Source organism: Alligator sinensis, unplaced genomic scaffold, assembly GCF_000455745.1.
Source record: "Alligator sinensis unplaced genomic scaffold, ASM45574v1 scaffold1666_1, whole genome shotgun sequence".
In the NCBI taxonomy this organism is placed as follows: domain Eukaryota; kingdom Metazoa; phylum Chordata; order Crocodylia; family Alligatoridae; genus Alligator; species Alligator sinensis.
Window position 1 is genome coordinate 142355 of NW_005842817.1, and position 14248 is coordinate 156602.

Genomic DNA, 14248 nt, shown 5'->3' on the forward strand with positions numbered 1-14248 from the left:
AAAAATAGTTTTTGAAATTGGGTGCCACTCAATTCACAAAACTTATGAAGGGCTGCCTTGAGTCCTGTGAGGGGTGCACTGAATCCAAGAAGTTTGAGAACTACTGGGCTAGTAAGTGCAAGCCTTTCCCCCTCCCCACTTAAAATTAGGTCTAAATTGGAACTTGATCAGTTTTTGAAAAGGAGTATATGCTGTGTTTGCCCATAACAATAGCAGGGGCCTGGATTCATTGGTCCAGGAGATCCTTTCCAGTCCTAGTTGCCTATGATAGGACATGGAGATGGGCTTCTGCTGCATGAACTACGCGTGCCCCTGGAGGGTGGGGGGGGTACGGTGACTGCCCGCAGGCAGTGGTGGGAGGGGTGTGGCGGGGGGGGGGGGGGGGGGGCCGCCGGGGGCCGCCCGTGGTGTTGTCAGTGGCCGGGTGGTGGGGGTGACAGGAGCCGACCGGGGGTCAGCAGCCACCTGCAAATGCCACCAGCAGAGTTGGCAGTGGTCAGTGGCGACTGCCCAGTTTCTCTCAGGGGGTGGACCGCCAATCTCAGGGGGTACATGTGCACCCACGTGCACCCCCTACATGTCGCCAATGTTCTTCTGCTTGCTACACATGGGAGCAGCAGCCTAACCAAGAAACCCCCAAACCATCATCCTTCCACAGATGTCCAGCACATATGTCCTCTAAGATTCCCAATGTGAGCCTATGCCAAGAGACCTAATGTAAATCACTGGATGTATGAATAAGGGAATATTGTGTAGGAGTGGAGAGGTTATCTTTGCATTTGGCACCAACATACCATAATCAGCTCTTGTGACCATGCTGCAAGAAGATGTTGAAACACTGGAGGAGGTTTTAAACAAAACAGGTTTAACAATACCCGAGGTTTTACAATACCAGAAAGCTGTGACATGGCTGATAGGGAGAGAGATGAGGTCTAGGAAGGTCCAACCTATCCTATCTGCCCTTGGGCAGTGTGGTTAAGGTACACCAGCTTCTTTCCCAATATGATGCAAGGGGATGATGTAGCTGACACCACCTCCAGCCTTTGGTTACCCAGGCTTAATGACCTAGTACCTATCAACAGGTGGATCAAGGCTTGAACTCATGCCTTCTGAGCTGTAGCTATCCATCTTAATCCCCCTTCTATCATACCCATTTTACAAGGCATGGGACTCAGCAGCAAGAAAGGTAAAAGGTGACGTGGTTTATAAGTATTTACATGAGAAACAGGAATCAGAACTCGTGGTAGAGGTGATATCTTTTATTAGACCAAATAGATTATGCCAAAAAAAAAAATCTTTAACTACAAGCTTTCAGGCATAAGCACCCTTCTTCAGGCACAGGAGGAAAGATTGTATAAGTTCGTGTAGAGAGAAATGAAAGTTCATATTTCATAGGAGAGTTGAAGATGCAGCATAATCTCCTGTTTGGAACAGTTTATTTTATGCAGATTAGGCCCAGAGAAAAGTTGGAAAAATCTAGTTTACCTCGCAGTTGTTTGGTGGCAAGCAGGATGCAGTCATATTTCCTTCTGGTTATGACGTTTTGTGTTTCACAGAGGAGCAAAAGGATGTAATGCTCTTCTGGGAAGGAATTTCCTATGTGGTGAGGTATCTCTGGGCTCTAGTGAGAATGCAGATTACCTTGAACAAAGGCAGGTGCAGGGTCTCAGGTTTCAGGTGGTAAAGCTTGCTTCCTCCTTGTAAAATTATTAAGATTTCATTTTAAAAAATCTACTAAAATATGATATCTTCCATGTGTCAGGTATCCAGATTGTAGCCGTATTGGTCTAGCAGCACAAGACATCAGAGCTCGTGGTAGAGGTGACATCTTTGATTAGATCAGCTAGATTTTTGCCAAAAAATGTTGTTAATTGCAAGCTTTCGGGCACGTGAGAAACAGAACTGTTATAGTAGGTAGCCTTTTATTCTAGAAGTTTTAAGACAAGGGAAAAAATCAACACACAGCTTTTTCTTTGGGGCAACTGTAACAATCCTCTACCAAATTAGCACACAAAGTCAAGCACAGAACTACTGCTTCCTGGAAAGAAGGGGTGCCATGTACCATATTTTCTCGCATATATAATTTTTTACAAACATGATGGATGGGTGCGGGCTATACAAGGGTGTGGGCTATGCAGAGCCATTTATGCAAAAACAAGTGTAGCAGAAGTTAATAAGTGCATTAATAATTGTTTGAATAGTATTTCCAGGTTGTACGACATACTGGATGATGACGATACGAGTGCTATAGCTGGTCCACCCGCCTTGCCATGTTCGAAAACAGCGTTCTGTCCATTCTTTCATTATATCCTCATTCATCCACCCTTTCTTATTGCAAATAACTGCAACTCCATTTGGGATCTTTTCTTGGGGCATTGTTACCCATTTGAAAATAACCATTGGTTTTAACTTTATACCACTCACGGTGCACGCTAGTGCAATGGTGAAATTTGTTCATTCATGGCAGAGCACCTCTCAGGCTTAATAGGCTTAAAATCATCTCTGGTACCGACACTATCAGGTGCGGGGAATACATGGGCTCAGTCTATACACGGACTACTTTCCGAAAATACAATTTTCCGCGGGTTATAAATTGGTGCCGGTTATATCAGTGTGTGGGCTATATGCGAGAAAGTACAGTAATGGATCAGCTGATTAGTTCGCTGTGTTGGTGGGATGGCTTCTGAAATCTAAATATACTTTTCATCTTAATACAGTAGGTGTGATCTTTTAAAGTAGCTGAGACAAGATAAGCTACATCAAATGCTTTAACTGTTGACAAAGTCTAAGGGCCTGGATGAATTATAGGGCTCCGACAGACCAATGTTGATTGGACAAGCTACAGCAAGTAGCTCAGGGAGGTGGGCTCCTTGCTGAAGTCTGCTTATCAGCCTCCTGGCCTTAGTCCCACTCTATCTGTTTTCTCACAGTAGCTACTGCTGCATTCACCAGTTCATAGAAACACACATCCCTTTCATCAAATGCTCCGATGCATCACCTTTGGGTCAGATTTTCACACGCTCAGAACCATTGGAGGTCACATTTTCAAAGGTGCTGAGCTCCCTTGAGGAGACAAAAGGAATTATTTAGCACTTCTCTGTCTTTGATTCAACTTTTCCACAAGGTGGCACTAGGAAACCACTGCTGAGAAGCTCAGGCTGGGAGGGATCCTGTGCATTGGCTCCTGAGCCCTGCCAGATTCCCACTAAGGTGTTCATCCATCTAGCTGTCACTGCCCTATCTGCCTGCACTGCAATGTGCAGTCCAACAGCAGGGAGAAATTAAAAGACTCGAGCCATAACCTCTGCCTTTTGCTTAGTCGTCTTTCTTTGAGAAACTGGACGTAAGACACAATCAGAATGTCAGGTCCAAGTATCCTGAGTTCAGACTTGACCTCCGTGCAATTCTTATTTCAAGTCAGCACCTAAATCAGAAGGATCCACTTTTTTCCAGTTTATTTAATGTAAAGGCAGCATCTTGTGAATTGTCTGTGCTGTTGAACCTGAACTGCAGCCCTGACTCAGCCTTAGGATCAATCTGACCCTACCCCTAATTCATATCCCAACACTTCTTTTTAGTCCATCTCTAGAGAAAACCTTGCCAAGCAAACTCAATTCTCCATGTTCCTAAACTATCACCAGGCAAAACACATCTCAGACACAGCAATTCTTAACCTTTAGTAGTGTGCACATCCTCCGGTATATGCAGGCATCAGTCATTAATCACTGATGCTGTAGAAGATCTAACATGGTCCCAATAGCCAAACAACTTCATGAGAGATTACAGAAATTAAATCAGGTCCCTCAGCAAGTAATAACCTCTAGCTTATGCTTGAGGTACAAACCTGCAATTAGTGCTTTTGTGACAGCAGTAATCCTTACATTGAATAAGGACACGCACCTAGGCCCTGTGAGCTCTATGCAAGTAGGGTTTATTAACAAGCAGTGTCATAACATATACATATATATCCACAATATATGTATACACATTTATATCTACACAATAAGCAGGTGTTTCTTTTTTCACCTGTACTTTTAAAATGTCAAGTGTATATTAGAAAGAAAAACTTCATAGTACAAAAATAAAGTGCTTTTACCTGTAAAGTCCAGTAGGCATTATCCTACAAAGGGAAGAATAACATTACTTTTATAAAAGAGCATTAGGTCAGGGAATAATAGAGAAAGAAGTTATACAAAGATTAGCTGAGTTAGTCTCAAAGAAAAGAGCTGTTAGGCATTTGGACAGGGAATAGTGGTGAGCTGTTTTCCTAGGCTGCAGCAATCATTTTTAACTGTTGAATCCATCAAGGGGGATAGCAGGAGTATCCAAAGAGATGCTGTGTGTGTCTACACGTTCATTAATTACAGCACATTAAGTTTAGTACCTGTAATGATGGGTACTAACTTCGTGTGCCATAATCAGCGCTCCTGCACATTAGCACAGATGAATGGGTTTTTTTGTGATGCTACTGCACGTTACACTAAATCTACTGCGCATTAACGCATTAGCACAGGCTTTGCGTGCCATGCTAAAGCACAGTACAATTAGGCTTCTGCACATGAAGCATTTCATGTAGACATGCCTGCTGTGTTGTTACTTAAACAGTAAGATTAGTCAACTTCGTTTAAAGATGGTGTGACTTACTGCTTTTTCCATTGATTTTTAAAAAATGCAGCTGCTGTGTGGATGTAACCGTCTTGGGGCAATTATAACAGGACTACACAGAGTTCATATGGCTGAGACATGAAAGGGTCATGAAGAAATCACAGCACCACGACCTCCTCAGAAATGAGATCTGAATGTTATGGTTGATAAGCCCTAGAACCATTGCGCTATTGCCATTTATTCATGTCAGCTTTCGTAGAGTGAATGCTAGAGATCACTGTAACTTAGATAAAAAGGGTTTCTATTACACAGCACCTTTCATTGTGAAGGATCTCAAAGCTGTTTACAGAAAAGGGGCTAAATCTGACATTTAGGTATTGTATATACTTGAGCTAAAGCCAGCCTATCACAGCCTATAAAATGGAGCACGTGTTTCCAAGACTCTGACCACCTTCTCCTACCTGCTCCAGAGAAGAAGAGGGTTAGAGGACCTTACTTTTTCACATCTAGATCCAAGGGCCAGGTAGAGGCAATGAGAATACTTATTGCTCCTTTATCCCTTGTGCAGACATGTTGTCCAAGAAAGAAGCAAGCCCCGATTTACTATTGACCTCTGCTGCTATTTTTCCTATCTGACGATCCTGGACCAGAAATCAGTAAGCAAACTTTTTGTTCATCCTGTGTTAAATTGAGCTCAGCAATAGCACACACTTTTCCATGATATATTTGTCACAGTGTACAATGCAGCACCTTTGATTCAGGCACTGGGTAGAGGGAACAGAGATGCACAATAAATAACAGCTCTAGTTGACTCTCCAATGGGCAATACTTTGTGCAGGACATGTTTAACTTAGGTTGATTTTTTGGTCAGGGCACAAGATATTCTTCCATAAAATGCCAGAAGCTTTTTTATGACAATAATCATGAATATTATGAATATTTGTAGAATAGTTTGCATATTATTCCAAAGACATTCCCTCCAACTGCACAGTGCCCCTTTCCATTCAATACTGAGAGCCTCCTACTTAATGTTGTTAGCTGAAACACATTCAGTTTAGCTTTGCAATCCCTTACCCAAGTGTTCATCAGGCCCTAGCTTGCCTAGCTTTTGAGAGCTAATGCGGTCTCAGGCTGAAGCAACGTGGTTGAACAATATAAAATATAATGGAACTATACTATGCACAAACATGTTGGTTGGAGAAATGCTAAGGGACATCACCCCAACAGAAACGTATCTTCGCTGAGGCATTAGGCAATTAGCAGCAGTCCTTTTTTGTTCTCTGGCAGAAATTACAATCATTGAGGCACTGAATGTCTGGGTTTGGTCTGGCCTTTGGGTTACATCTCAATGGTCTAAAGGGGGATGGTAGGACTTGGACAGCCTCTAACTCCTCCATACTCTTCCCTAGGCATAAATGTTGAAGGTCTTGGTATGATGGTCACAGGACTCTACCAGGCACCTGACTAGACCTCTTATGTGTACACCATGATCCAGAAAATCGACAGTTGCTGACACTATGCACAGAAACTCACATGTTATTGTGCATAAATCGATCTCCTAGCTCACTCCGAGTGAACACCTTCTAGTTGCATGAAACTATAATTGTGCTTCAAGTCAATAGTTCACAGTGGATTTATGGAAGAGATTAGAAGAAATGGATGGCTTAGGGACTATTTCAGGTGGAAGAAGTGGATGGATGTTTTAGAAAGGCAGATGCACTGAAAGGCTAGATAGCTATGACAGGCTCTATATCTGAAAGAAAAGGAATCAATTCTTAATCTATAAGCAGTGGACTAGGTCTACATCATAAATGCAAAAAGAAATTGTTGCATGCATGAATAATTCACTTGATGCCCTTTTTTGTTTGTCCTCAATAATGATCACACACACTCCAATAACAGAACCTTCTCCATACAGCTTAGGTTTTCTCTTCCGGTTCATCCCACAGCGCAGCACAAGATCAAATTCGCCTTGTATTGAGGTGGGCCAAATGGAATTGCCCCAGTTAAGAAGGATGTTGAACTTGACCTCAAATCTAGAACTGGATGAAACTTGTGAACCTCCTTCTGTCAGATGTGAAGCGTTCCTTCTATTGCAAACACTTCAGCTTTTGGCATTGAATATTTTGCAGGCCTGTGCTTAAATCATTAGACTCTTCAGTGGTTGCAAAAAATTAAAACAAAGCGCACTAGTTCAAAATTAAAGCAATCATTTCAATAGCATCTTTCATCCTGTGAGTGCTCAGTATGTTCTCCTGGTTGAGACTGATTCTGCAAGGCTTCTGACTTTGGGACTGCTCTCCTTGTCAATGGAAGACCCAAGCACAAAGACGTACAGCATGGAACTGTCTACATACACAGTGGGGGAGAATGCAGTTGCCACTGTGGTAGAAGACAGAAGTCAAATGTCTCTTACCATAAGTTGTCGTTTTCTTACTGAAGCACCACAGAAGGTCTCAGGGTTTTCAAAACAATTAAAAGCAGATTAGTTTTATTGGGAGATCTCCATGCAGGAACCATTATAGTACTCAATTGATCCATCAATTGAAGTGAGTAGTGGGGCAAGTCCATTGAGCTGAAATGTTTGGGATTTGAACCAGTGGTTCCAAGATGAGCTGAGCTATAAAAATCATTAGGTCCTTTTACAGGGCAATGAAGCATGTGTGTTTATAGGCATGCATTTGGAGTCATTCAGGCAACTAAGCAAAGAGAAATTATTAAAACCACATGAAGTCTTGTGCACATAGTGTTATGTTGCATGGCTCAATACTGCATAGAGCACTTTCTCATTGATTGTAAGGAAGGCTGAGGGCTCTCAGACACTTACAGGGTTGGACCCTAGTAGAGTTGTAATATTTTTAAATTACTTCTGCCATTGTTGGTCTCCCGAAGAATTCCATGTCTGACATGTTAGACAGAAGGATGCTTCTTAAAGAATGTGCCAAGCAACATGGTCTGTGTGAAACAGTCTGCTTCTCTACGATTCACAGATAGGTTTCATTTTGGTTCACAGCTTGGCCAAGAGGAACCGAATCCCTTTACAGATACTCAGGTTGCCATTTAAAGCACGTCAGTGAAAGAAAGAATTGGCCATGGAAATGTTTTCAGTCGAAAAGCTCATTGTTTCTGTGGATGAAACATCATATTTTCCTGGGGGCAAAAAATGCAAAATGAATTGGACATGCAGACAGCAGAGCACTGGACTTGCTAATGTTAGAAGATGGAGACTGTGACACCTGCCCATCTAGCCATCTTGATGACTTGGGAGATCCTCTAACAAGCATCTTGTCTCTGGGCTGAGGCAATACCATAGATCGTAACATCACTACATGGGGAACTCATACATGCATACTGCCAATGAAAGGTTAAACTGGCTAAAGGAAGGTGACGCTCGATTCCTACTCTGAGTTCTGGACATTAACTAAAATTCTGCTCTGCAAACTTAGGCTAAGGCCAAGGCCAAGGCTTGTTATCTTGCTAGGTAGTACAGCCATTGTCACTTACCTGTTTTGCCACATAAACTGTTTAATGGTTTTGACAAGGGAGACTTCATGGAGAACACTGGTGCGGAGTTTCCCTGGGACGTTGACTGTAAAACGGAAGCCGATTTTAGTTAAAAGCCAGAGACATTTTCTACAACCATACTTTAAAAGAAATTGTTTGAATAAAATGCTGTTCAGTGGTGCATGTGAGAGAGTGATGTGCCTATGAATGGAGGCATGAGGCAAATTAGATAAAGGGAGCTTCATTTTGGACAGACACTACCCCCTCTTTTATTGAAGCATTGGCTAGGCTAAAAAGATGGAGTCATGGACTGAAGCAAGGGAGTGGGCTAATATTATACCTCTGAGCAGCTTGACCAGATGTTCCAACACCTGGCACATTGCTGGGACAATTCTTTGCGACTTTAAAATCCCCTCTTCTCATACTGACTGAGCAGTATCTATTCACTTGGGCAGTACCCTAGAAAAACAGGCTTTCAATGGTGGGAGGGGGCAGCATGTGGATGGCTCCAAGGTGGCATCTAGTCCAAGTCAACCTATTGGCACAGGATATGAATTGTTCTTCTCTCTGTGTTTGCAGCTTGCTCTTTTTTTGACTGAATCATGTTTTAGGATTAAACATTCACTAGGGCTGCAACTCTGCCATTTGTCGGGCACCTTCCAAGCCAGCCCCAGGTACATTTATAGTGATGAACACAGTAGATGTGAAATGTAGCACACAGATATAACTTCAGATGACTCATACAATATGTAGAGACAAGCAACCTCCCTTTCAATGGTGCATATGAAAAATAGGCTAGACTCCAGGCTCTGTCCTGCCAGAGGGAACGGCCTCCTGGTGTCTGAGCTCAGGAGAATTCCCATTAGCATTGCAGTGCAATTCAGATCCTCTTTGGGTCAGAAAGAATTACAGTCATGCAAGCATGCAAGATTCCCCCCACCAGAGGCCAGGGGAATGCAACCTACAAAAAAGTTGGTACTTTACAGAGGAGCTGGGAGAGAATGATTTCATGCTGTTGTAATAGGGTTGAAGTGTATCTATACTGCTGGAAATGATGGGAATTTCCTTTGTGGAATACTGGAGAAGTCTACAGTGATGGAAAATAATCAGCTTCTATAGAGATTGTTTAGGTTCATAGAGGTTATTGTAAAACCTTATGAACAGAATGAATTTTCTGCATTGCTTCGAGAAGTCCTCACTCTCTGTTAAATTCTACAGGACTTTCCTCATCTGGATTCCTGAGGCTGTAGCACTGGGAGTTAAATAATGCAATTCACTAGCTTTCAAATGCAGATTCAACAGGTGATAAAGGAAGAAGCTGAATATAAATTAATCAATTTTAAGTCAACGGTCAAAGCATGGTCATTCTACTTCTTTTATTCCCTCTTTCTCAAGCAACATTCCCGTTGAAATGGGCTGAGATCTCAAAAGGTGCAGCCATCAGAAGTCAATGAGAGCTCAAGGTTCTCAGGATTTGGGTCAATGGAACTGTACCCAAATTAGATGTGCAGAATCAGATGTGCCTAATGATTTTTATCTCTATTTTTAAAGAGAAATGGCTTATTTTTGATACAGGAGGGTAATCTGACTGAAAAGGCGCTGCCATATCAATATTGGTGGCTTGTAGAATTGTAGCTAAAGCGAACCATTCTACTTGGACTGACTTGTTAGATTGGCTCCAGATGTAATACTGTTTACCCCCAAACATAACAGCCATACAACCAGCAGCTGCAGGGCATCAGGCAATAGAGGAAGAATGGAATTTAAGCAAATTGTTAGAAAATGCTCCCAGCTCAACAGGAAACCGATAGACCCTCTACAAAACTTCTGGAGTAAGTGGAATGTGCTGAAAGGCATCAGGTAGTTGATCTAAAGACTGATGTTTTCCATAAACCCATAGCACTGAGTACAGCACTGGTAGGGACAGCACAAATTTCTTCTTGTTGCCCTGACAAATAACTGACCAGTTAGGTGTTATACCTAACTCTTAGGCACCACCTTCCTTGAGTGGAATCTGGGTGAGAGATATGGGTTTAAGCATCCTCGTGTTGACCATTGCCATGAATCATCTTTCCTGCCTCCTGAGCAGGTGATTCATTCTTTAGGAAGTCTCCATCTCCTCCATGTTTTTGAAAGCCACTGCAGCTGCATTTTTCCATTGGGGTACATGATAGGTGTGCTCTGAGAACCAGATCAGGTCTGCAGGGGCCATAGGTAAGGGAATGCCTTATTTCTGGATCCCAACTGGGCTTGATGAAGAGCAGGATGCTGAGCTCCTCAGCTATGCCAAGACTGGGGCAATTCTAGGCCTATACACAGACACAGCTCTACGGTGCCTACTGAAATGTAAAGCATCTCAGTACAGCAATGGTAGAGTTTAGGTGCCTCCATGGCAAGGTATCTGAGCATCACTTTTTGCCCTTCAGTTGAGGTCACTTGTGCTTAGATAATGTGTCACTTCCACATTAGGGTTCAAAATCCTTTAATGGTCTTAAACCTTGACCTGGATGTCCTAGCTTGTACAGTGAAAGGCTATTTCATCCTTGGCCTCTGATGAGGCTGCTCTCATAGTTGGCAGGTTTACCCAACTGTAGCTGTTGTCTGTCATGACTCTTGATAGACACAATTCATTTTTGCATGCACAAAATCCATCGTCTCTTATTTGCCTATTTTTCGACGGTTTTAAAACATTTACAAATAGCAGAACCACAACAATTAACATACTACGTCAGACTTATGGGTCATCATTATCCTTTTTCTGACTGCCAGTACCAGCTGGTTAGAGGAAGGTGTAGAAACCCCTTATGTGATAACCTGCCTGGATGGGAATTCTCCTTCTAAACCCCAGTAGTTACAGGTTGAGCACAAGTTCTGTTGTTTCCTGAGTTGATGAGCATTTACCCAGACTCAGATTCTCCATTTGTTTCTGTGGAAGTCTGTATGTAAAGATGAGACCAGACTGATTTTTCCTTAATTAAAAAACCCCCAACTGAACAAAATTTTAAATTTAAGAATTTTCAACAAGATTTTGAACTCGGTTTTTAAAGGAAAATATTTTTTCCTCAAAATTCTCATCTGTTTTTGAGAAACTATAAGTAAAAATTTAAGAATATTGAAAAATAATTTTCCAGGTCCTAGTAAATAAGATAAAAATTATGTTTCTTTAGAAATGCATGTAGATTAGTGCAGAGTTAAAACAATAACTGCAAAATGTATTGTTAAAGAGAAGATTTAACCTTTGTCTGTTGCGAACTCCATTTGGTTGATGAACACTTGTTCAGCAAGGCTTCTCGTACCTGTGTTTAGCAAATAAAGTCAATCAATTACTTTGTGTATTTGGGTAAAATAACAATCATATATTTGTCTTGGGCATAAGGAGTTATTCAAATTCTTACCTTCTTGTCCCAGACAGTTCCAAAGAGCAAAATGAATAAACCCTACGAAACATGAGAATTATATTAAAAGCATGCATGTATCTCCTATTTAACTGTACTACAATATATCCCTCATACACTGTCTATATTGCTTATTTAAATAGCACATTTTTAAGGCAGAAACAGACTTCCTCATCATATGTGCCTGTACAGTTTCTAAAACAGTGGAGAGTGGGCCTTGTCTGAGGTCCCTAGGCATTACTGTAATATAAATAATCATTGTCGCCATCTCACAGATATGACAGAAACTAACAGAGACAAGGAATTTTCCAATTATGGCTGTTGCCACATCCTCAAAGAGCCCCATTGTTCCTGGTTATTGCAGTAGAAGATGGCTAGGTCAATTTCCTGTCGTGAATCTTGAACACTTGCTCAATGTTGCTACCAAATTAATTGCCATACTTGCCTAGGGTGTTCATGTAGGGTTAGCCTGGTACAGTCACAATAAGGCAAAACATTTTTGGTAATAGAAAAATAAATGCAATAAAAGTGAAATGAAGAAGAAAAAAAAATCAGCTTCAATACTCACTTGCAAAGCATTCAAAATTGTGAATAGTATGTGGAACACCACTGAGGTGTCTTTAATAACAGTTGCAAATCCAAACCCCCAGGTAAGGCCTAACAGGGGTGTCAGGACACCAATACTTTTCCCAACTTGAATGAAGAAGCTCCTCTCCTGCTGGTTTGGCTTGTCACCAACAGCTGGCCTCAGGATTTTGCCTATGACTACAATAGCAATGATAAAATTCACAGCCACAATGATCAGTGCAGGTATGACGAAGGCAAGAAGAGCTTTACTCATCTCCCAGCTGAGCCAACAGGCATCCCTTCTTTCGTAAGCACCATATGGATGTGTGACAGCAATGGTGATGACTGATATGGTGATAGGGCACCCGTAGCCCAATGAGAAAGCTACCGCTTTCTGGGTGGTCTTGCTTGTGTCATGTAAAATGAAGACCAGACGGTAAAAGAGCATGAGGCCCAGAGCAAGCATCCAGAAAAAGACACAGAGGTAGAACAGATGGATGAAAAATGTGACAGCTATGCAGATGTCCTTCACTGTCTCCTTTATGTCATGGAGGGAGGCTGCAACAATGAACCAGATGTCTGCAATCAAAAGGGAAGTGGCTATGTTTAACATACAGATGTGGCGCATGTAAGATGTTCTGTTTTTTGTCACAGATTTCCATACCAGGAATTCAATTAAAATACAGGCCAACAGGCTCAATATGGAAATGCTCAAACCGATGTAGGTAATATAATCTAGTGCATTTCCTCCAATGGACACTGCATGGGGTGACATCAGAATTGAAAATGAGGTCAGGTGAGTGCAGTTGCATGTGACATCCTGCTCACGGTTCTCAGGCCTACAGCCAGTCTTGTCCCATTGTCCTGATGTAAAGTTCCAAAAGACACACTGGGGATTGATCAGGGAAATATTGCTTTTTCCAAATGTCATAATAATCTCAAAGCCCTGGGATATGTTTCTGCTCATTGTTGTTGTCATCACTAGGCCATTCACAGACTCACTGGTCTCACTGCGGTGGGGCAAAATTTGTCCAAGGGTTGAGTAAGCCACACTGATGATAGTTGTATTTGCTTGTAAGTTCTGAATTTGTGCTTCATTAATTAGTACATTACCACTGAGGCCTGATGGACCTGAGAACGTGAAGTTCTTTGCATACTGTGACCCGTTGCCTTCAGAGATAACTATGCCTTCTAACTGCAGGTTGGTGTTTCTAATAGAGGGGATGGTATTATTGACTGGTTGGAGGTACTGGGAAAATCTCTCCACTGACTCTAATAACAGAGAACTCTTATTTGTTTCCTGCTGGTTCAATTCATTCCAGGAATTTATTGTGGTGTTACTGACAATGATGTCTACTACAGTTAGGAAGTTCTGTAATAAAGAAAGATAGATGGCCTTAGTAAAATCCTACAGGACCTATACAGTCATTGTTATTGACGGTAACAATAATTGGGTACCATTCTCACCTATCTTCTTCTTTTGTCTAGTCCATATTAAACACCTAGATATTGGTATTTCCTCTCAGTTGTTTCATTTTCAAAGTTGGTGTCAGCCAAACCAGGTCTTCTCCCCTTTTCCTCTGTAATGCTGCTATACTTTTTCCTTTCTCCTAACTATCTTCTTGGCTTTTAGCTCCAGTATCTTTGACCCTGATCTCCCCATCTTGTAACCACCTGACCTACGTAACCAACTTAAACCAGTGAGCCTTTCTTTTCTGCTCAGCTTATTACTAAAAACCAGCACCATCCTTATCTTTGTCCATTTCCTATTACCCTCCTTTTGGCTCCTTCAGTTTCCCCGCAATTTGGGTGCTGACTAATCAAAAAACAAAAATTCTACTTTGACCCAGAGGCCAAAGAATCAGCCAACTTCTACAAGATTTAGCTGCAATTTACCTTCACTGTGGACTGCGCTGCCTCCTCTGGGATGGTTGAAACCAAACCCAGGATGGTGACAACTGCCCCCAGGTCTGGAGGAGACGTATTTATTCCTTGTTCTTCCTTTTTTACCCCTTCCACAAGACTCTGCAGATATTCGGGTAGCTTTTCTTTTGGCTGAGGACTAGACAGCAAAGCCTAGAATGGAAGGTAAAGACTCTGTAATGTGTAGGCAGTGTGATCGGGGTGCTCAGCTGAGGTGCACATTAAGGACCTAGTGAAAGACATGGACTTCCCTT

General features: G+C 42.0%; 1 protein-coding gene across 13 annotated transcripts in view; it reads right to left on the minus strand.

Annotated features, from left to right (window-relative positions):
* Window positions 1-1251: 1251 nt before the first annotated feature.
* The window catches only part of ADGRF5 (adhesion G protein-coupled receptor F5), a 120697-nt gene continuing 107700 nt past the window's right edge, over window positions 1252-14248 (minus strand). For 10 of the 13 annotated variants that reach the window (XM_025191435.1, XM_025191439.1, XM_025191436.1 and 7 more), the window contains 6 exons: window positions 13968-14147; window positions 12073-13443; window positions 11505-11546; window positions 11346-11405; window positions 8110-8194; window positions 1252-7755 (listed from right to left, as the gene is read on the minus strand). In XM_025191435.1, the coding sequence (XP_025047220.1) occupies window positions 7676-7755; window positions 8110-8194; window positions 11346-11405; window positions 11505-11546; window positions 12073-13443; window positions 13968-14147 (1818 nt within the window). In that variant the 3' untranslated portion in view covers window positions 1252-7675. The remainder of the gene's footprint in view (window positions 7756-8109; window positions 8195-11345; window positions 11406-11504; window positions 11547-12072; window positions 13444-13967; window positions 14148-14248) is intronic. The other 3 variants (XR_003091727.1, XM_025191443.1, XM_025191441.1) reach the window with 3 other exon arrangements.